At 46.5% G+C, this 23,087-nt stretch overlaps 1 protein-coding gene and 1 pseudogene across 1 annotated transcript; one reads left to right on the top strand and one right to left on the bottom strand.

The window, feature by feature from the left end:
* Window positions 1–425: 425 nt before the first annotated feature.
* LOC109750792 (protein FAR1-RELATED SEQUENCE 5) lies at window positions 426–6,000 on the top strand. The gene is made up of 6 exons (XM_020309743.4): window positions 426–565; window positions 710–3,328; window positions 3,421–3,532; window positions 3,624–3,686; window positions 3,972–4,103; window positions 4,565–6,000. The coding sequence occupies exon 6, from the start codon at window positions 4,624–4,626 to the stop codon at window positions 5,998–6,000; it is 1,377 nt and encodes a 458-aa protein (XP_020165332.4). The 5' UTR covers window positions 426–565; window positions 710–3,328; window positions 3,421–3,532; window positions 3,624–3,686; window positions 3,972–4,103; window positions 4,565–4,623.
* Window positions 6,001–13,524: 7,524 nt separating this feature from the next.
* Window positions 13,525–22,792, bottom strand: LOC109750803 (uncharacterized; annotated as a pseudogene).
* Window positions 22,793–23,087: the final 295 nt, after the last annotated feature.

Here is a 23,087-nt window from a genome sequence, read left to right as displayed (position 1 = left end):
CAAGTTGGATGACCATCAATCCATACTTTTTAAAGTTCTAGCACCAAACTGAACATCTAAAGCAAGTTATATGACTCCCGGTAATATTACCTCAACTCAAAACGAGCACAACAAATCATCTCATTTGTTTTTCTTCGTCTTATTTATTCTCGTCGCATTCATTTGGCGTGATATGATAAAGAAAAACAAGTGTAGGAAACAAGAGGCGCGCACATAATATAGCGAAGGTGCGTGGAACACGTTTTCTCCTATCTTGTGCACGACCGGCCGCCTCGGGTCAAGATCACGTCCACGTCACTCGCAGTCGCATGGCTAGAGCCAAAAGCCAGTGGACGGAAATGTGGAATTAGTGGGCGGAGCATCACGGAGTGCATCATCTATCTACCGTCAATCGCTATAAGACCACCACGATCTAGGAGAGTTACAGGAGGTGAACATAGATGAACATCTTACTGGTAATGGTAAAAGCTTAGCGAGAGAACCACCAACCGATGGGTAGTTGCACTCTCAGCCATCAAGGTCGAACTTCAGGTGTGCTCCATGGCCCATGCCCCTCCTGAAAGTGGTACGTCTAGCTGCAGGTACCATTTGCCTTTTACTACGTGTTTCTGATTCCACAGTAGATCGACCCATAGATCACCTTCTACTTTCCTCGAACGATTCCCGGCCTCCTTTTCAGTCACTAATAAAAGCCTCGCACGTTTTGAAGGTGCTGCAGCAGGAGCGAAATTCCTTCGCTCAGCTTTCCAGGTGCTAGAGCTCACTAGCACGCCCTCCCTTTCAGCTCCTTTCCTTCATACTATTGTATACTACTCGTATATGTTTTGTGAAAGCGCGAACTATTCTGATGTCTACAGTAGCAGCAGCACCAGGCAGCCAGGCATCTCTTCTCAATCTGAAAGCAACGCACCACCACCTCTTGTTATCAGGTCATCAGGGTTGTTAATGCATGCGGTCCTGTAACAAACTACAAGTACGCCTAGTTCTTCTCCCTTTCTTAATAAGACACGGACGCCTCGGCCGTTATATAACCCGGTCAAGAAATTCAAGTTTACTTTGCGTGTTACCTCAGCCGCCGCCTCCTCCTCATCCAAAACAAAGCTAGGGTTTGTGCCTCTCGCCGGCGCCGCCACAGGTCCGTCTCGTCTCCGGTGACCTTAGGGCCAGGGGGCGCGGTGGATCTAGGCAAGGGACGGCGGGAGGGCTTCGTTGTTAGTCGTTTCTTCGAGTTGTGTTAGAGTTTGTGTCCTGCTCAGGAAAACGAGACTGCGGCGTCTCTCTGAAAATGGAATAAAGGTCTCCCCGCCTAGCCCCCGTTCCGGTGGTGCGTCTAGCATCATTGGTGGGCGTGTGGAGGTGTGTCTCCGGCGGATCTATCCTCGGTGGATTTGCTCGGATCCGGTTATTGTTCGTCTATGTTCATGTGTCTTCAGGTTGGATTCTTTCGATCTACGTTATTCTTCATGGGCGGCGGTTGCTGTTCTGGTGTGCTGGTCCTATGGGGCCTTAGCATGACGACTTCCCGACTGTCTACTACAACAAGTTGTGCCCGACTCCGGCGAGGGAGGGGCGATGATGGCGACGCGCCTTCGGCTCGCTTCAGTGCTTGTAGTCGTCGCTAGGTGGTCTACGGATCTGGGTGTAATTTTTATTATTTCTGATATTCGTTATACTGTCATGATTGAAGATGAATAGATTTGAAGTTTTCGCGCTAAGACACGGACGCCTCCACCCATGCCTTCACTTCTCTCTCCCCCTATGTCCAAATTGAGCCTCTATGCATCGAACAGCCAAAACAAGGCATGCAATGCATGCATGATGGCAAAATACATTCTTCACACATGAAGTGTAAACATCGCGAGAGTAACATTTATGTTGCCTAACAAGAACTGAATGTGCAAAGCAAGTGAGGCTCTAGCAATGGCATGTCGAACACCGCAGCAGCGGTTAATGTAAGTAGGAAGTTTCCGCAAGAAATTCAGTTAAGGTCGGCCACAGGCCTACCACAGTTCCTTCCTCAAAAATACAAACATGAAAAAAAAAGGCATGAGTTAATGTTTACCTTGTTGAGCTCGACGCCAAGGAGCAAGAGCACACTCGCATAAAGTAAAGATCAAGGACGACGATAACTGCCATACGTGTGGCATTTAGGGGGTTGTGCCGCCCGCTCTGTGTGGCACGGAGACATCCCCGCCCGCACGATGGCGTCCGGGCGCACCCAGCCACAGCCTGCACGTCCGGTCTGTGGCACAATTGCCCACACGTCCGAGCGATCGACCCCGCTGCCCGCACAACCTAACGCGCCCATCATCCCTACCTGCCTTCGAACCCAGTGCAACCTGCCACCGTCGTCTCCTACCTCGCGATCCCCTTCCTCCATCGTCTTCCTTCTCTAGTTGCCATGGCAACCAGTCCAGATCTCTAGCGCCACCCCACCCCCCACCCTCCCGCCCTCCTCCCGATTGATGGAAAACGCGACGACGAGCTAACAGGTCGATCTCCGATCTCCTCCTCTTTCTCCTCCTTCTTCTGTCCCAAATAATTGCACTTCCAGATTGCCCACTAAGATGGCGACTAGAACCACACTGTCATGGCAAACACACCACGGATTTGTGTTTATTCCCCTTTGCCCACCAACATACGCAAGATCTGCCATGTTCTATCCTAGATCTCAAATAAGCTTCTAGGTTGGGTTATTGCGAGTAGTTGCTCCAGAAGGATGTGTAGGATTCACTAAAATCGGGGGAAGAAAGGAGGAGTTTGGGCGGTACATAGGAAGGGAGAAAATTAATTGCCACCTACATTTGCCTTTAGTTGCCACCTATCTCTGCCGTTAGATGCCACCATGTTATGTTGTTACTTGCCATCATATTATGTTGGTTGTTGCCATCGGTTCAAAATGATACTCCCTCCGTTCTAAAATAGATGACTCAACTTTGTACCAACTTTATAAAGTTAGTACAAAGTTGAGTCATCTATTTTGGAACAGAGGGAGTAGTTGGCATCCAGATTTTAGAAAAGAGAATGAAATGTGCATGTCCTACTTGCAATGATGTATTGGTTGTTTATGCAAGAAATGTGATAAGATTGCCGTGTTTTCTTTTATGTGCAAACAACAAGAATGCATTTCAAAAATTCATGCGTTCTTGTTCATGCAGTGACTGAAAACACAATGGGAGAAAAAAGCGGAAAAAAATGAATCATCAAGACGGCACTGATCCTTGGTTTTCGCAAAGGCCGCAAGCGCCTCCTTGGGAAGCAGCAGAGTACAATTAACTCATTTCCGCAGGGCCGTTGCTGCCACTACTAGAGCAGTACGCGAACATCGGTACGATGCATGATCAAAAAAGGAACAGTTGACATGTTTGTGGGGAGGAAAAATGGCATTCTACTTATGTACTACAATGTCCTTGTTCGCAGGTTCTTATGACACAACCACACACGGGGATACCATGGCAAGTTCCTACACATGGCGCTAACGCTGATAGATGTACGGGAGACCAACTTCAAGTAGCCAATGTGGCAAATTAAGGTAACGCATATGAAAAAAGCATACTGATGTGGCCAAGAAAGAAAACTTGCAAGGATGGCAAAGACTTACGAGTTTTTTGAAAAAAATGCAGGACCATCATGCAGCACGTGGCAACAGGCGGCAACCGGGTACCTGCCATCAACGTCGTACACAGGTGAGTCGTATGAAGTGATTTTGTAGACAGTGAAGCAGGAAAAGGAACATAGGTGACATTGGTGTGTACACGGTGTCAAGACCAAACGCAGTTGCCGTGTCTGGGCAACTGCAGTTGCCATGTCTAGGCAACTGCAGTTGCCATGTCTAACAACTGTGGTTGCCATGTCTAAACAACTGTGGTTGCCAAGTGTGAACAAATCTGCTTGCCATGGTTGAACCACTACATGTGCCATGTTGTAGAAACTACGGTTGTCATGCATTGACCAACTACTCATGATCGCAGGTTGTTATGGTGGAACCACAGCAGCAAATGTATCGTGGCAAGCTTCGTCGTTGCAGGCCATCGCTATTGCAGATAGAGCACAACAAATTGAAGTGACAGACCAGCTTCGGTTAGCACATGCGGCACAACAAGGTAAAAAATGTGAACCAGCAAAAACAATAGTGCATTTGCTTTTGTGTAAAGGACATGGGGGAAAATGGATTTGTCACGGTGGTGGCGGCAAAACAAGAAAATGCTACAAAGTGGATACGTGCAATAGTCGTCTATGGTCTTCAGGATTTGTCAATTACTAACTGCGTGTGTATGCCATTCGTGATGAACTCCATTTGCCTAGTAGGCTCATACCTAGAATGCAGGTTTTATGTTAAAGATGCTGGTTGCCATGCCTTGGCAACCGTAGCTGCCATGTTTGATGAACTGTAGCTGCCATGGCTGGAAAAATGCAGTTGCCATGCATGGCCAGATGCAGATGCCATGGCTTGTTGTATGAATGATATCATGCCAAATCAGATGCAGTTGCTATATTTCGTTACGATAAACCTGCCATTCAAGCAATACTGCTTACACACGTACCTTTTTTATTTTTTTTGCAGGAGCTTCAACTACAATCAACAGCGGCACGGGGACATCTACTGCGGGAACCTCGGAGCACATGGAAGGAGCTTTCCACAAGCAAGTCACCAATGCTGCCACAAACAATGCAGAATCAGTGTCGGAACTGGCAATCGTTGCAGCAATGATGACAAGCACGCCTGTGCACACCAGCACAAGCAACACTCAGGCAGATGAAACAGCCGCCAATACTGAAGTGAATGATGAAACTGATGACGAAGCGCAAGGGGAAGAAGAAGATGTGCATTTGGTAATCATAGTACCTCAACCCCCATATGTTGGGAAGAGATTTGGTTCTTTTGAAGATGCCAAGGAATTCTACCAGAGATATGCAATGTTCCATGGGTTTGCGGTGAACATCGAATACCATAGGAAAATAAAAAAAACTAACGAGTACAGCAGAGGTGAGATAAGGTGCTACAAGGCACGAAGGAACAAGAAGGGTAAATGTGTTGCGCCTGTCGTGCCGGAAGGAAAGAGAGGTATCATTGTCAAGACGGAATGCCATGTCCGGTGTAAGCTAAACGCAGATGGAGCACGGTGGGTGGTCACCGAATATTTCGACGAACACAACCACGAACTCATAAAGAAGTTTGACCTGGTAAAATTTCTGAGCGCCCATAGAGGATTCAGCCCCCTCGAGAAGAAATTCATAAAGTTGCTACATGATTGTAACGTTGGTCCATCAAGAATGGTCCAAATACTATCCCTGATCCACAGTGGAGATGGTAGTCTGAGTAGCATGCCCTACATACCAGCAGACGTCACAAACCTAAAGGCAAAGTACCATAGAGAGAGCAGGTTGGCTGACATAGAAGACACGATAGCCTACTTCGAAGAGAAAGCAAAAGCAGATGCTGATTTCTTCTACAGGATAAGATTGGACGATGAGGACCGTGTCAGAAACATGTATTGGGTGGATGGTGCTGCAAGAAGAGCCTACAAACATTTTCGTGATTGCATTTCGTTCGACGTGACATATCTCATGAATATGTACAAGATGCCCTATGCTCCATTCATAGGAATAAATAACCACAATCAGTCATTGCAGTTCGGTTGCGGACTCGTTCGGAACGAAGATATAGATGGTTACACTTGGTTGTTCAAAACCTTCTTGGAGTGCATGGGTGGACTTGCTCCGATGAACATAATAACAGACCAGGATTTTAGCATGCGTGCAGGCATAGAGGAGGTCTTTCCGTTGGCAGTGCACAGGCACTGCAGGTGGCATATTATTAAGAAGGCTGAGGAGACGCTAGGACCATTCTTTGCTGACCGTCCAGAGCTACACAAGGCATTCGAGTTGTGCGTGGACCACAGCTTGACGGTGGAGGAGTTTGAACGGAGCTGGACGGCTATGATTGAAACATACCAAGTCCAACACAACGAGACACTTACTAGCCTATGGGAGAAGTGAATGTACTGGGTGACGGCCTACTTCATGCAATGCTTCTTCCCATTTCTGCAGACTAGTCAGCGCAGCGAGGGGTTCAATGTTGTTTTGAAGCGGTACGTGAGCCCTGGCAACTCATTGCTGCAGTTTGCCAAGCAATACACAGCTTTGCAACAAAAAATACTGGGATCTGAGCTACAGCAAGAAGCAAACACCACGCTCAAGCAGCTAAATTGCTAAAATATTTACCGATGGAGAGGCAGATGAGCAAGATATATACCAACAAGATTTTTAACAAGTAAGTGGATTATCTTACCGTCTTATTTGCACTACCATGAAGATAGTAGGTGCCATGTAGAATGCAATGTAGTTGCCAACTTTCTGACATGCTGATCTATTGAAAATAGCCACTGAGTACATTATAAGCATAAGCTGTAGTTGCCATGTGAAATGAACTATAGTTGCCATGTGTATTGATCTGTAGTTGGCACGTGTAATGAACTGTAGTTGCCATGTGAAACGATATGTAGTTGCCATGTGAGACAAAACTGCATTTGCCAGGTTGTATGAACTGCATTTGCCATGTTAAATAAACTGCATTTGCCATGTTAAATGTTGTGCAGTTGCCATGTGGAAACAAACAATCCAATAAAAATGTGGGGAAAAAGAAGGCTTTCCATGCCATCATTGATTTTAATACGTTTGCTATGTTGCGACCTACCTCAACATAAGGTGCTACAAACATCATATAAGAGTTTAACAAAAGCACAAAAACATGCAGATTCTAGGAAGAAATAAAGCGTGCCAGCATGTACACAGCTTACCAGGTTGACAAACATACGTTCAAGGTGTGTTCTCTAATGGGCATGTACGATTCAGAACCTGAAGACCCGGACAAGGGAAGAAACTACTTTGTCAAGGCCTCGATAAACGAAGGCGAATACTACTGCCAATGCTGCAAATTCAAACGGGACGGGATTGTGTGCTGTCACATACTGAAAATAATGGACATGCACGCGGTCACGCGATTGCCCTGCCATTTCATACGACGGTGATGGACTTGGGACGCTAACGATGCGTTGGGGCCACAAACATCAAATGCAGTTTTGGCTGTGCATGATGACAGACCAGAGGCAACCATGGACGCCGTGAGGCATGTTGTGTTGACCAAGAACTATGCTGAACTAATAGATGAAGCATGCAAGAGTGATGAGACAGCGAGGGTGGCAGAAAAACACAAGAAGGCCCTGAAAAGAGAGCTTGATGAGATAAAAAAGAGGAAGGCTGAAGAAGCCTTACACAGGTTCCCCCGCACCTCAAGTGTGCCTTCGTCCATGGGTCCATCATCTGAAAACTCGGAGGTAGGGTCTGGAACAGCAAGCACACAAACCCAGGTCAGGAACCCGCCCCGTTCCATTACAAAAGGGCGTCCAAAAGAGGTGAGATGCAAATCGGGGTTGGAAATTCAAGCAAAGCACAAGAAAACAAAGAAAGGGACAGGCAATCCGTAAGCAACTGTGGGGGATTGTAACTTTGGTGTTGGTGACATTTTTGTAAAGTAGATGGTCAATATTTTAAAAATGCAAGAATGACTGTTGGTGTACAGCAGAATTTGAAGAAAATTCCATGTGACTAAAATTGCCACGTATGTGCTTCTAAATCTGCCATGCAGCTTCCATCGAATCTGCCATGTAATTTCTACTGAATCTGCCATCGCGTATTTCTGTTTTCAGACCACACATTTTTCCCCACACATATTGTATTGTATACATACTCTGAAACAAACTAGTTGAAACAATCACGTGCAAAAACACAAGAGAACGGTTGCTTATGAACTACCATGCTAGCCGATACAGTTATAAATGCAAAAAACCCAAAAAACAAAAAACGGAACGATTACTTTCACTAACCGTGCCTGATCCACTATATTTGCCATGTTTCACGCATCATAGACGCATTCAAACACCCAACTGGTACTCTCAACCACAAACACATAAATAGTATTGAACATAAACGTAGTTGTTATCACACCTAAGCAGGTTCAGATCCACACATATATTACAAATATTCAATGGCACTCACACGCCACCAGTATATACTAGACTATGGGGATGCAGTCATAACATAGCACACGGACATAGTTTTAAAGAAACAAGGTGATACCTTACATTCCTCAGGCATAGAATGTAAGGTATGCATGCGGTATGGAGCATCATGTGATCACTTGTACTTCTTGTTGGCGGTTTTGACGGCTCCCTCTATGAACTCTCGTGCGTTAGCCCGCATGTTGAAATCTTCATTCATCAACCAGTTCCATGTGTATATTTTACGGAGCTCGACGACCATTGCATCTGTGATCACAGGGACCCGTCGACCTTCCCACTTTGCAAGGTATTCCAACGTGTGAATGGCACAGTCATGCCTATAAAGAAAGAATCACGTGAACTCATTACAACAGAAAAAATGATAAACTTCAATGCACAGGTGACAGGGTTTAGGATTGATGTGCAGGACACATGAAAAAGATAGTAATTACCCGTTTCCTTGCTTCGAAGTCATGACATACTCGATTGGAAAATGACTGATCTGGACCTTTGAGTTTTCGTAGTAACGGTTCCATGTCTCTTTCAGGTTGTTGATAAAGAATTCAGCATGTGTAGTAAGGTCTTCATCATCTTATGAACAGATTGAATCAAGCACCTCAAATCGTTGGTTCTTCATGTCAATGCAAATCGCATAGTGGTGACCACACTTGTCATCTCGGTTGTCTGGTGCAAGCTCCTGGAACATGGGGAACATGACCTGCAAGTAAAAAAGAGGAAAGAAAAAAATAGAGTCACATCAAAACAAAAATGATGTAGTATGAAAAATGATATGTAAAGATATTGCCGGATGCAGTAAGAGGTAAATGAATGACCAAGCATCAAGGGTCCAAATGCGCCCACGGAAAATGTTTATTTGCCATGTCTACTTAAAAGAAGTTGCCATCCATGTATGAACAAAGTTGCCAAATATTTTAAGTGAAGTTGCCACATAAGTTGCGTTAAACGGTCAAACTTATTTTACATGGCAGCTGTTGCCACATGAAACCTCTATCACAAAAACAGTATGTAACCCACATATGAAGTATAACTACTGACAAAACATACCATGGAAGAAAATATGTACAACAAGAAGAAACACTCACATATTTCTTCAGTGTGAGCTTGAAGTCACCATGCGCGGCAAAATGCTTCCTCGGGATTTTATGGTGGAAGTCACCATCCCATATTTTGCAGGTCACGCTGTACTGCATAATTGTCTTGTCGGGACAAATATCCATATGCCTATTGATGAAGTCAATCCCACACGCAACTACATTCTTCAACATTTTACCAAGTGGCCTCACAGACTCGGCAAGATCACCCAGGTCGACGTATGTCGCATCACATTGTATGATTTTGGTTCTGTACAAACATGAGCTGTATGAAAATGATATAACATGAAAGAATCATGTCTACTAAAGAAAAATAAAAATAAAACATAAACAACGCATGGCTAGCATAGCAAAGGAAAATATCGGAGAAAAGCAAGTGAGGGGTTATGTGGTGTGGACATTACTCTTTCAGCTCCTTCATGTGCTTGTTGTTCGACCTCGCATTTCCGAAACGCTTGACAATATCGTACAGATGGTTTTGCTCCTTTGTGGCCTTAACTTTGGACTCATAGTCATCCACGCGTGGTGCGTGAACTACCCTATTCTGCCTCACAGATCCAGGGGTGGCACTTCTAACAGTATCCTCGGGTACCGACTCAGCAGGCACGTTAGAACTTGATTGCCCCTGGACCCGTGAGGACCTCCTCTTCACTGCTTCCTCCTCAATCATGCAGTAAGCTTTATCGAGTGATGGCGAAATCTCCTCAGGGGTGGCTGCAAAGGATAAGACAGTGGGTTAGGAAACTTGGAAGCAACAAGTTATTATGAAAAAGAGTTCGGACTGTGAACTGTAGGTGCTAATAAGAAAATGTCTATGTCAAAGTTCATTTGGTAGACAAAAAATGTTTGGCAGGTGAGAAGTGCAATTGAGTTGCCATGTGGAAACAACTCCAGTTGCCATGTGCATTACATTGGAGTTGCCATGTGGCAACAACTGCGGTTGCCATGTACATTGAACTGGAGTTGCCATGTGGCAACAGCTACAGTTGCCATGTGCCTTGCAAATGGAGTTGCCATGTGGCAACAAATGTAGTTGCCTTGTGACAACAACTGTAGTTGCCATGTGCATCTCATGAGATTTGCCATCACCAGTAAGAAACCAAAAAGCTTGTGACAAACTTCAGACAAAAAAATGTAGAAACAAAATAATAAACACACACAAAATGTACCTTGCACTATCGGCTCTGCAAACTTCACAGCCTTCCTGCCATCAGCCATTGGCTGTGCCATCATTGGGGCCATGCCTGCAGGGAAAACAAAGGCAACAGGCACAGGATCTTGCACCGCTGGTTCATCTTGACTGCGATCGATGCCAAGGCTAAAGCTCGGTGGGGTGAAAGCCATTGGGTGCCTCTCCTGCCTACGAGCCGGATCGCGAACAAGTTGCTTGGCAGAATCTAGAGGTGATAGATCAACAAACATTTCTGCCTCGTCTGTTGTAGGATCATCAGGCTTATTAGTAGGGCGGGGCGTGATGTCAGCGGTCTCAATCGCAACTTTCTTGCCAATCTTTTTGTTGGGCTGTAGGGGACACCAATGTTGACTGAGAGCTTAGAAGTGCGCAGATTTATGCTGGGGTTCTCCACGGCGGTGAAAGACGCAGTCTGCTCCGGACGTTCACCTCCTTCAGTCATGCATGGCTTGCCACCTGTGTCAGTTGTATTCCGGACTTCCATTTTCTCCATAACATTGCTTTTGGCAGAAGGTGGGAACAGTATGGAAGCAGGCACATAACCAGAGTCACCTCTGCTGCTCTTAGCTACATCTGGTGCATTGGATATCTGTGCAGGATGCTTGCGGGGGCTCCGCCGCCTAGGTGGCAGACCAGCTCGCGCAACGGTCGTCGTAGCAGCCTCTGGACCACCAGCAGCTGGAGCTGTTGTGCAATGAGTCTCACCTGTGGATGGCATCTCATTCTGAAATGTGGCAGCAACCCCTTCTTCTGTGGACACAGAAGTGCCACCAGCCACACGCTTGGAATCCGTATCAGATGAGCGGGAATCTTCCTCATTTAGGTTGATCTCGGGAGCGTCCACTTCGACACTTGCTGATCGGGTGGCATGGGTCACAATAGCATCCCTCATTGCCAGCAGAGTGGGCAATATCTCAGCAACCCTGGCAGATACTGACTCATCACTTCCAGATGTACGGATGCCTGTTGTTGTAGCCTGCACATCTGCAACCGGCAGAGATGGTCGGCCGCTTGCATCAGAGCTAGTGGGAACAGTGGATGATGCAGCAGCAGTTTTGTCGACTGGCGGCTCATGAATATCTGCATTACCACTTGTCGACACTTGGAGTGAATGCGTTCAAGTGGATATTTGGGAGTGCGTTTGGTCAAGCGTGTAGTAGCCTTCTTCACCCTGCAAAAGAAAACGCATGAAGAGTAAAAAAAGGTGAGCAAAATAATTGCCATGGTAGTCATCATGAAATGAAAAAATGTGTGATATGCCAGAGATGCCATTTGAAAACAAGGTACGGATGAACACACATGAAATGCAAGTGGTTGAAGTTAGTGGAAAGCTGCCAGTTGCCATATGAGTGGAAGAATAGTTGCCATGTGGTCTAGTTATCAGTTGCCATGCAAAAGAAGCAGGAGTTGCCATGCAACAAAATTAGATCATGAAAACAGCAGTTGCCATGTGAGACAGATAGCAGTAGCCCATGTGGCAAGTTAGACAGCTGCCATGAGAAGCAGACAGTAGTTGCCACAGAAATGGACCAAGTAAAAGGGTTTGTACGATGTAGAATGCATCAAACAAAAAATAGCATTACGATAATAAAAAACAGAGAGAACCCACTTCTTGATTGTCTTCCTCAAGTCTTCCAGCACGACAGGATCCCCAGTGTTGGACGTCGACGTACGAGGAGACAACCTAGTGGAAGTGGGGGCACCAGCAGTGGGAGCACCCTTGTTCAATCGGGCAGAAACACGGGTTGGCATGGGTGCTTGTTTCTTCTTAACTGCTCGTCCACCAGTTGTCGCCTCACTGCACGTAGAAAAAATGGCAAAAAAGATACCAAGTGTGAGACACAAAAATCATGTCGCGCTTAGCAAGAAAAGAATAAAAGGGCCGGTCTGTTTAAAATGAAGAACAAACAGAACACTAAATACACATCGAACCTCCTCCTAGCACCTACGGGATCGGTCCTACACCTCTTGCCATCAGAGCCTTGCCCAGCATCCTCTGGGGCCCTGCCCCTCTTTGAGAGCGACATCCCCGTGTCTCTCACAACAGTTTGATCAATGCCTTCCTCTGCTGGAGGAACTTTTCGTGCAGCCTTATCATTCTTACCACCTACACGAACTTCAACATGTTCATCATCGTCGGTTTCATGTTGCACATTCTCCATGCCATCGTCATCGTCCTTGTCGAGACCAGCATCTCCATCTAGCTCATCTTGCGTGTCAGGGAGCTCCTGAGAGTTGTTGTAGTCGTACCGGCCACGGCAACCAGTTGGTCGATGTGTCCGTTCTCCAACGAATGATGTGAACTAACTCGCAACCTGCTACCTCTTGAGCACTGCGTTGGTTTTCCCTTGAAGAGGAAAGGGTGATGCAGTAAAGTAGCGTAAGTATTTCCCTCAGTTTTTGAGAACCAAGGTATCAATCCAGTAGGAGACCACGCTCGAGTCCCACGCACCTACACAAACAAATAAGAACCTCGCAACCAACGCGATAAAGGGGTTGTCAATCCCTTCACGGTCACTTACGAGAGTGAGATCTGATAGATATGATAAGATAATTTTTTTGGTATTTCTATGATAAAGAGAAATAAAGATGCAAAGTAAGATAAACTGCGCAAGAAATAGCTTGTTGTCGGGAGATCAATATGATGGAAAATAGATCCGGGGGCCATAGGTTTCACTAGTGGCTTCTCTCAAGATAGCATAAGTATTACGGTGGGTAAACGAATTACTGTTGAGCAATTGATAAAATTGAGCATAGTTATGAGAATATCTAGGTATGATCATGTATATAGGCATCACGTCCGTGATAAGTAGACCGAAACGATTTTGCATCTACTACTATTACTCCACACATCGACCGCTATCCAGCACGCATCTACAGTATTAAGTTCATAAGAACAGAGTAATGCTTTAAGCAAGATGACATGATGTAGAGGGATAAACTCATGCAATATGATATAAACCCCATCTTTTTATCCTCGATGGCAACAATACAATACGTGCCTTGCTACCCCTGCTGTCACTGGGAAAGGACACCGCAAGATTGAACCCAAAGCTAAGCACTTCTCCCATTGCAAGAAAGATCAATCTAGTAGGCCAAACCAAACTGATAATTCAAAGAGACTTGCAAAGATAACCAATCATACATAAAAGAATTCAGAGGAGATTCAAATATTGTTTATAGATAAACTTGATCATAAACCCACAATTCATCGGATCTCGACAAACACACCGCAAAAGAAGATTACATCGAATAGATCTCCAAGAAGATCGAGGAGAACTTTGTATTGAGATCCAAAGAGAGAGAAGAAGCCATCTAGCTAATAACTATGGACCCGAAGGTCTGAGGTAAACTACTCACACATCATCGGAGAGGCTACGGTGTTGATGTAGAAGCCCTCCGTGATCAATGCCCCCTCCGGCGGAGCGCCGGAAAAGGCTCCAAGATGGGATCTCACAGGTACAAAAGGTTGCGGCGGTGGAAATAGAGTGTTGGCTCTGTATATGATGTTTCCAGGGTATATGCGTATATATAGGAGGAAGAAGTACGTCAGTGGAGCAACGAGGGGCCCACGAGGGTGGAGGGCGCGCCTGGTGGGGGTTGGCGCGCCCCCTACCTCGTGGCTTCCTCGTCTGTTGCTTGACGTCCACTCCAAGTCCTCTGAATCACGTTTGTTCCGAAAATCACGTTCCCGAAGGTTTCATTTCGTTTGGACTCCGTTTGATATTCTTTTTCTGCGAAACACTGAAATAGGCAAAAAAAATGTCAATTTGGGCTGGGCCTCCCGTTAATAGGTTAGTCCCAAAAATAATATAAAAGTGTATAATAAAGCTCATTAATCATCCAAAACAGAATATATTATAGCATGGAACAATCAAAAATTATAGATACATTGGAGACGTATCACAACCACGTCACTGTCAGAACCATTAAGTGTCGTCCAACCCTTAACCAACTTCCCGAGCAAGCTGGTCATGCCGGAAGCAAACTGCCCAACTAGGTGCTCAACAGGTGCCCTCGCCTAAGCACAAAACAAAAAGTAACAATAACCAAACATATTAGAGTCACGTGCATAAGAAGAATAAGCCAAAACAAACCATAGAGAGATATCAAAATGCAAGAAAAATATAATTTCAAAAAACAAAATAAACATCCTTGATTACCTCAGCAGAACAAGATAGAGCTGAATGCACATCCATCCACTTGCCAAAGTTTTATGGCCCACCAAACACACTGTAGTCTATAGCATGCTTGGCCATCAGCTGAAAAAACAACAACAAAACAACTAAGATGTCAACAAAAATAAGGAGCAGTGTCTACAATTCATGGATTGTAAAAAAAGGAAAAAAGAAAGAGTATCGACACTGAATGGCGGACTTGCCGTATGGGGTCAATCATGGGTGCCATGTGCAGACAACCATGGTTGCCAAGGTGTTTATCGCTTGTTAGCCATAAATGGTTACCGTATGGGGATTTTTTCATATGTTATGCAACATGAAAATTGAAGAATGTCGTGCAAGAAAGAAGGCAGAACTAACCTGCAGTTTCCCATATTTTGTATCAGATATCCTGTCTGCGGCAAGCACAACCTTGACACCATTGTACGTCCACGCAGAGATAGCAAACTTATGTGAAGGCGGCGGGCCTCCTATTTCAGTAAAGTCGACAGTGGACAGATCAAGAAGATCGACGTACATGAGCTGGTGGACACAATAAAAAGCAAGCTATGTTAGTTGCCATCATGCTATGTTAAAAAGAAGATTATGTAGTTTCCTTGAGTCACAAGTTGAAGAAAAGGGGAGAAAGATTTACCATCTATCTATGTTAGTTGCCATCATGTTATGCTGGCAGTTGCCATCATGTTATGCTGGTAGTTGCCACCACTTCAACATGGTAGTTGCCATCCAGATTGTATAAAGAAAATAAATGTATGAAAAGAACACTTTTTGTGTTGTAGAAAAATACTATTACCTTGTAGGCAGCAACTACAGATGTCATGGATCAAACAAAAATCACTTTCACATGTAAAAGAGGCACATAAAAATGAAAACAAAGGGTTGCCATGCACGTTCTTAATCGGTTGCCATCAAAAAAAGGAAAAACAAAAAAACAAAATCCAGTTAAAAGATCAATCAAAAACTTTCGATTGGCAGATTATGGACAAATAGAGATACCAAAATTGCAAAACAAGTTGGTTCACACTTATGAACAGCTGCAATGTTGATTTAGGAAAAGAATGAACGTGATAAGAGCATTTGCAAAAAAGTAGGGGGAAAATACCATTAGGTGCAAGCGACAGCCCTTCTGGTACATCTTGTTTAAGAATGCATCATGCAGGAAGTCTGCAATGAATTTACACCAATTCATGTTCTTAACATCTTTCAGCTTCACCTGCATAACACAAATTCAGGACAAAAAGTTGCCACATCAGCATTCAAATAAAAACATAAAAAAAACTGGCAGTGACTAGCTTCCAAATGACATCAAAATCAAAAGATTATAGTAAAAAAAGTAGAGAGAGCATTCACCAGGATAGGGAAGCACTTGTTGCTTGGGCAAAGAGATGTGGTAGGCGCAAAAACAACTGAGATCAAGTACATGAGCAGCTTCATCTTAAATACCTCGCCATGGGTTTTCATGGCCTCCAGCGAAGTTGCCAGCACAGTCGTATTTGGCATGGATGCCATTCCAGAAAACAAACGGGCGAACAAGGCTTCCTCAATCTTATTATTCATCTTATACGGGACTTTGATTTCTCCAACGGGCACACCCAAAGTGCAGAACACAGATTCCTCATCCAAAGGCAATCTTCCACGTCCCGGAATCACGAATTCCCTAGAGGCAGGCTCATATATCTCACCGAACCAGTCTCATATATCTCACCGAGCCAGTCACATACAGGATTTACTAGGTTCTTGCACCGAACATCCATCAGAGCTTGCATCCCCATCTCACCGGCAGCTCCCTTCTGCTCATCAGTAAATCCCTCAGTCAATATAGTCAGGCGTTTTTGCGAAGCCCTATTGCGGTAACGTTTCTTCTTCTGCATAACACAAAAAGAATCATTTGTTGCCATGGTCAATGTAGTGAAAATTTAGTTCTAACAGAAGATTGAAAACTCAATGTCAAACTGAAACATAGGGGGTGGGGAAAGTGACCTCATCGCCATCTTTTGTCCGACCGGTCGCGCGATTCTGTTACGGTAACTCCATGAAGTCATCATCATCATCTTGATGGTCACCGCGAGCCATTGTGCTACGGTAAGAGCAAAACACACGTTAGGGTGAAATAAAAACAAGCCGACGGATACGGAAAGAAATGCATGAAGTAACGATTCACTGGATATCGTCGATGAACAGAAATGAAAAATGCCATGGTTTCCCCAAAGTTTAAGCATCTGAAGAGGGCAGTAATTGCCATGTGTTGAACATGCACAAAAAGGCAAAAAAATAATCAAATAGAAAAAGCAATTGCAGAAACATGGCAACTGGACATGTTTGTGCTTCTGAAGGAAGCAGTTGCCATCTAGCAGAATCTACTTGCCATGTTGGCTCCAATGAAAGTGGCAAATGAGGCAGAGCAGAGGAACACCCACCCTAAGATTGTCCAACATGAAATGTGGCAACTAACACATTGGCTTCATAACAAAGTACAGATCACATCTACTATGTTCAAGTTGCCATGTTAACAAACAAAAGATGTGGCAGCTAAGGCACTTCAAAATATGGCAGACAACTTCCACTGTACAACATATAATGTGGCAACTCACACCCTGGCCTCATAGAAAAATGAGTTGCCATGTAATACATTCAAATATGTTTAGCTATCACAAATCAGCATGGCAAACGTAGTTGAGTCTATTGTACAGTCAATTTGCCATTATCCTGCATATGACATGGCAACAGGCATAGTTGATTCGCAAAATTAGTTACCACTTAAAAGCATAGTCGTGGGTAAACAAATGCAATGAAAATTGCCGTGACTGCCATTATCACACACTTAAGTATGCAACTACCTAGTATATAGAAATCACACACAAAAATTACTCCCTGACTTGGATCTCACAAACTGACATTATCCTACAACTGATATGGCAACTGACATAGTTGATTCAGAAAATTAGTTGCCATCAGTGATGATAGTTGTTGAAATTGCCATGACTGTCATTATCCTACACTTTGAAATGCACCTAACTAGATCTAGGGTTCAATCGCAACTATCATACCCTGAATTCAACAACAAAAAACGCCCAACACTGATGGCCATAGCGTTCGGGGCAAATCAGAACTAACAGCTAGAAAATCGCTCGCACAATCACAGGCAAATACAGATGTGGCTGCGGACCGGGCGAGCCTCACCGGCATGACTGCCACCGCGGCGGCGACGAAACTGCACAATGCCACCCTAAATGGCAAGCACGCGACTCGACCGTCGACAGGGACACCGGAGCGCCGTGAGGCCGCCTAAATCTCGAGAAAACTCGAGGGGAACGTGACCACGGAGGGAGGGGAGCAAAATTCGCAGGGAGTAACGTGACCACGGAGGGAGCCTTACCTTCTCACTGTGGCTGCTCCGGCGACAAAGCTCCGGCCCGGCGAACCCCAGCAACGGCCGCGAATGCCGTCGAATCTTTCGCGGCCGCCGCCTCCTCTCGTCTTCTCCTCCAATGGAATGCAACTGGTGTGGATGGTGAGTTGGGGAGTAATGAAGGGGAGGGGGAGAAATGAAACCGCAGGGGAGCGAGTGGCGAGTCGAGGGAGACGGCAACCGTAGTCGTGTGTGGCGTGCGGGTGCGACGGCAGTTCCACCGCACGCCCCGACTCACAACCGCTGCCGTCCGAGGAAAAACCGGCATGCGGGCGAAGTAACTACACACCACACACCGGCCTTGTCCTACGTGGCACACCAAATCCGCCTCCTGGTGTCAAGATTCGTGCAAAAATCAATCAACGACGATCCAGGCGTGTGGGCGAGTTGGAGAAGTGCCACACGTGTGGGCGTTAGTGTTTCTGAAGATCAAAAGCTAGCTGCCGACCTGACCTGCTTTACTTTCTTCCATGCGAAACATTACAATCAGTCACATAGTGACATTAGATGCCATGGCCTTGTGCTGGCTTCAGGAAATGAGCAGCAGCGCAACCAGACTAGGACTACAGATTTTATTTTATTTTTGAAACGGATCTACATTTTTTTTTTCATACAAACGGGGTAGGGACAGGCACACGATCCTGGTACACAGAACATAGCGATATCACGGGGCAAGAATCAGGGGCATGAAGTCTGTAAAACCAAGAAACAGTACGCCAGCTGAAACTACTCCTGCTCGAAACTGGGGCCTGAATAAACAATAAGAGACAATCAGCGCATGGAAGGCCGGACTAAGAGAAACGACAAGATACAATTGATTCGTGAGGGGCATTAAAATGCAGGAAATCTCACTTCAAAATAAGATGCAGGAAATCCTTCTCTTGCAGTATAGGAAATTTCTTTTTTTTTTTCACGAATACGCAAAGATTGCGTATCTTTTCATTGATAGATAGAAGGAGAATGAGTACAACCGAAGATAGAACACATGACATACACAAGGAGGCATGCGCATGGTGCCCGGAGCAGAGAGAAGGGGTGCTCAGCCCAAACTGGAAGAAACACACAGCTAAACCCACCAAACCTAAGACTAGAGAAGCAGACTAAATGAGCACGATGTCAAACATCTCCAATTCCAACACCGGAGACTCCGCGAGCGAGCAAGATAGCGCCTTCAAGAAGGGGAACGACGTCGCGACGCCGTCGCCATCCGATCCAACAAGCCGGACCTAGGGTTTCCCCTGATGCTCGAAGAGGGGCTCGGATAAAGGCCATGGCAGCGCCTCCAGGAAGGGAAACGACATCCGCGGGTGTCGCCGCTGCCAGCATCGGCAAGCCGAGCATGGCTTTCGCCTGGCCTGAGTCCGAGCAATCCCATATCTACCAGATCAGGATCCGAAGATGCCGGAGTCAACATGCCTGTCGACCGCTACCTCAGAAGGAGGGTGGGGCTGCACCTGCCGCCGACAAAAATACGAGCTTTGCAACCGATGGCATGGTGGATGGGGTTGGAGAGGCAGCGGGGCAGAGAGCCGACACGGGTGGTAGGGTGGCGGCCGGCGCCGCCGGCAAACCGGAGCCGGAAGGGGGCGCAGCTCCGTGTTGCTGGAGGCGTAGCCACCAGGACCGGCGAACCGAAGATGCTGGAAGGGACGCAGCAACTTGTTGGCCGGGGCCGAGACCGCGCCAGTGGAGACACCGGCAGACTAAGGACACTGGAGAACGCAGGTCCGTGGACGCCGGGACTGGAGCAGTGCCGACCAAGAACCACCGTGAAACTTCAGCCGCCTGCCAAAGGACGCCGTGACCACACATACGCAAGTTGTTGCCGTAGCTCGGAGGAGGCGCCGTCAGGGACGGAGGGTGGCTTGCACCGAGGCAAGACCGAGCCCCGGCCTGCCCGGCCACCTCACCCAAAGGCCTCACCCGCCCCAATCAGCAGCAGCAAGAGCTGCGCCCACGGGAGACAGGAGGCAGACGGGGGAAGGTCACCGCGGGCAAGGTCGCGCCGGAGCGGCGGGAGGGGGCCGTAGCAGCTGGACGGGAGGGAGAGCCCATGGGACGCCAGATCCGATCTGGGGCCATGGGAGGAAGGGGGGCTCCAGCGCGAGGTGGTGGTGGTAGGGCGGGGCTCCAGGGGACCCAGCCGGGGCAACACCACCGCGGGTGAGGAGCGCCGCCGCCGCCGGGGAGCCGCCGTCGAGGAGCCGGCACCACATCATGCCGGGGGGGGGGGGGGGGTGGATCCAGCCGAATCGCCCCGCCGCCGCCCTCCTGGGAGCCGGCGCGGGCTTCGCTGGCCGCTCCTCCGGTGGCGGCGAGGTGGGGAGCAAGGTGGGGAGGGGGCGGCGGCGCTCGATCTAGGGTTCCCCCGCCGCCACCAGGGAGGGCTACGCGGGGGACGCGGCGCTTGACACTATTCAACTTAATCTACTTATTGTTGAACATGTAAGGACACTTCCTTAAATTGAAACTGATAAAAAGGCTTAACTCGCTCTTTTGCAGGCCTATTAACATTCGCTGTTGTGCAGTGTTGCTGTTGTGGGTCCAGGTAATGTATGGTGGCACTAGCAGTCAAAAGGATGCACAATGGTGCAAGATGATATAGCATGCAGTGCTGCTTGGACCTAGCTTTAGATTCTTATTGAAATATGATATGGAATTGTTTCCTTGCTAGCTTCACAAAATGTTGGAATGTCCACTTTTCCAAATTTAAAATATCCTTTACTTTGTCTAAACTAATTGATACCTTCTTCCGTCGGTATTTACACAAACATGCTGACTACAGGAATTTTATGAGGAAGAAACATAATAATCAGTGTGGAGTGGTAATAGTTACTTACAATCAGACCACACATCGTTCTGTTGGTTGTCAATATTCTCAGGAGGTACTCCAAGGCTGACAAGGATCTTTACAATTTGGTGAATCCTTTCATCTTCCTTGTGACACTTGATTTCGACTACTTTAAGATTCTTTGATACCAAGAATTGTTTTCTTGGATTGTAGCTTGCATTTTTTCCATCCATAGATTGTTTCTGTAGAAAACATAATAGCTAAGTGAAATCAACCAATTGCAATTGTGACTTCAAACACAAAAACTGGTGTAATTAGAAAACGTATAGTACCTCACGAAGTCTAAGTTGAAGGGTAAGCCTCTCTAGAATTGGTGAGTGCTGAAGAAAGTAAACCAGTCCACCGAAGTCAGCAGCCAGGCACCACTCATTGAGAAACAATGTTTTTAACTTGCTAAACGTATGGCACCATTTAAAATCCCTGGTGCAAATAATCTGGATAAAGTGGAGAGGATTAAATTCTACTTGAGGTCTAACTTTGTAAGTATTTGATTTAGTAACGCTGAATGGAATAGAAGCTACCAGCAGGGTTCCAGATTTGCAAGTTTCTGGTTTAATCAGAAATAAACTAAGCTGTACCATCTAATGTGGCAAAGATTAATGTGTACTATAAAAATAAATATTAATCTTATGCTTTTGGATAGTATAAACATCAGAAGTATAGACTAGCAACGAAGAACACACAGATGCTGATATGCATAATGTACTGTCATTGCACGAACCAACTATTAGGTGATGTCTACAAAGAAACATAATGGTTCAAATGCGAATTGGCAACATACATGCAATGCCCATAAGCAGCCTCCCTAAGATGTTTCTATGATGGATACAAATGTACAGGACCAGATGGCAATCAACCCTAGGAGACAGTGAACGTGAAAGCATACCGCTTGAGGAGCACTTGTCAACTTCAAATTTGTAGCGTCACATAGACCTTTTAGAAGCACACAGTCATCGCCATGACAGAGGCAAGAAGGACATAGCTCATCATCACAGTCCCCATAGTAACCACCATTAAGACAATGATCATAACACGCTTGACGTTCACACCATTCTTCATCAAACCTGACAAGTGCCGTTACCAATAACGGCATGCTCTCAAGGGAAGGAGTCCAACCCAAATTGTCAACTAGTTAAGGCAGTGAGACTTGGGCAAGAGATACGAGTGCGGCCATACAGGTCAAAACGGCATATCTCCATAGTTAGATGCCTTAACGATTTGCACAAGATCTTCTCGGCGCTGATTTTACAATCATACATCTTTAATACCTCTAGCATTGGGCAGCTTGAAAAATTCAGAGTGTGTTCCTCAAATTTCATACCAGCGAAATCTAATACTGTCAGGTGCTGGCAGATGAGAGTCACGTTGGGTAGCTGCAGACGCCGACTGTAAACTCGAAGCACCCAAACTCGAAGCACCCGAACATGGCAGGATGCCGCATATCGGAGCCACAGCTCAACGTTGAGGGGTGCCGATGGGTCGTCGAGGTAGGTTCTGATATCGACCTCATGCAGCGGCGCCCGGTCGCGGAGGAGAAGCAGCGAATTAACAAACCAGAGCTCTTCCTCCCCTTCTCTATCGATGGGCACCGGCACCATGACGCGCACCACGGGCACGGACTTCCAGAGGTGGCGCCAGCAGCGAGCGAGCACGCATGTGCAGACGGACTCGCGCGAGGTAAGGAACGACAGCACGCGGCGGAGGAGATCGTCCGGGAGGGCGCCGATGCGGTCCTCCCCGCCGGGCGCCACGCTCTCAGGCATTCTGTCGAACAGGCAGCCGGCGTCGGATCGGCTTGGGGTTGGAGCCGAAGATGGTACGAGCGATATCGACCAGGCGGAGATGGGTGCGCGGAGGCTGAGAGTGACGGAGGATTCAGGCGGAAACGGGCGAGGAAGGGGGCGACGGCGGGTGCTCGTCGGCGTAGGCCGTGTCGCTGCCCGTGGAGTCGAGTGCGGTGCCGAAATGTGCGGTGGGCTCTGAACCCTTTTTTTTTAGCTAAAGGCTCTGAATCCTGGGTGCCCCTATGTCTCGCTTACAGCAAGACAGAGGGCAGCCCCATCGCGTCGGGGGAGCTCTACATGGGCCGCCGCACAGCCCCGCGGGAAGCTCCAGCCTCCTTTTTCTAATTTTTTCTTTCTGTTCTCTGTTTTCTGTTTTCTGTTTTGCTTTTTTTGTTTACTTTTGTTTATACTTTAAAATATTCTAGATATGTATATCTATGTGAATTTGGAGAAACATATGTGCTTGAGATGATTTGAGAGTGCCCTTACCGGCCGTGTAGG

This window comes from Aegilops tauschii, chromosome 1 (assembly GCF_002575655.3).
Source record: "Aegilops tauschii subsp. strangulata cultivar AL8/78 chromosome 1, Aet v6.0, whole genome shotgun sequence".
Classification (NCBI taxonomy): domain Eukaryota; kingdom Viridiplantae; phylum Streptophyta; class Magnoliopsida; order Poales; family Poaceae; genus Aegilops; species Aegilops tauschii.
The sequence above is the reverse complement of the archived record's forward strand: the minus strand, read 5'-3'. Positions and strand labels throughout refer to the sequence as shown.

What these genes read in the sequence shown, in the direction of transcription:
- LOC109750792 (XM_020309743.4), top strand. Translation starts at nt 4,624, where the DNA reads ATGGAAGGAGCTTTCCACAAGCAAGTCACCAATGCTGCCACAAACAAT.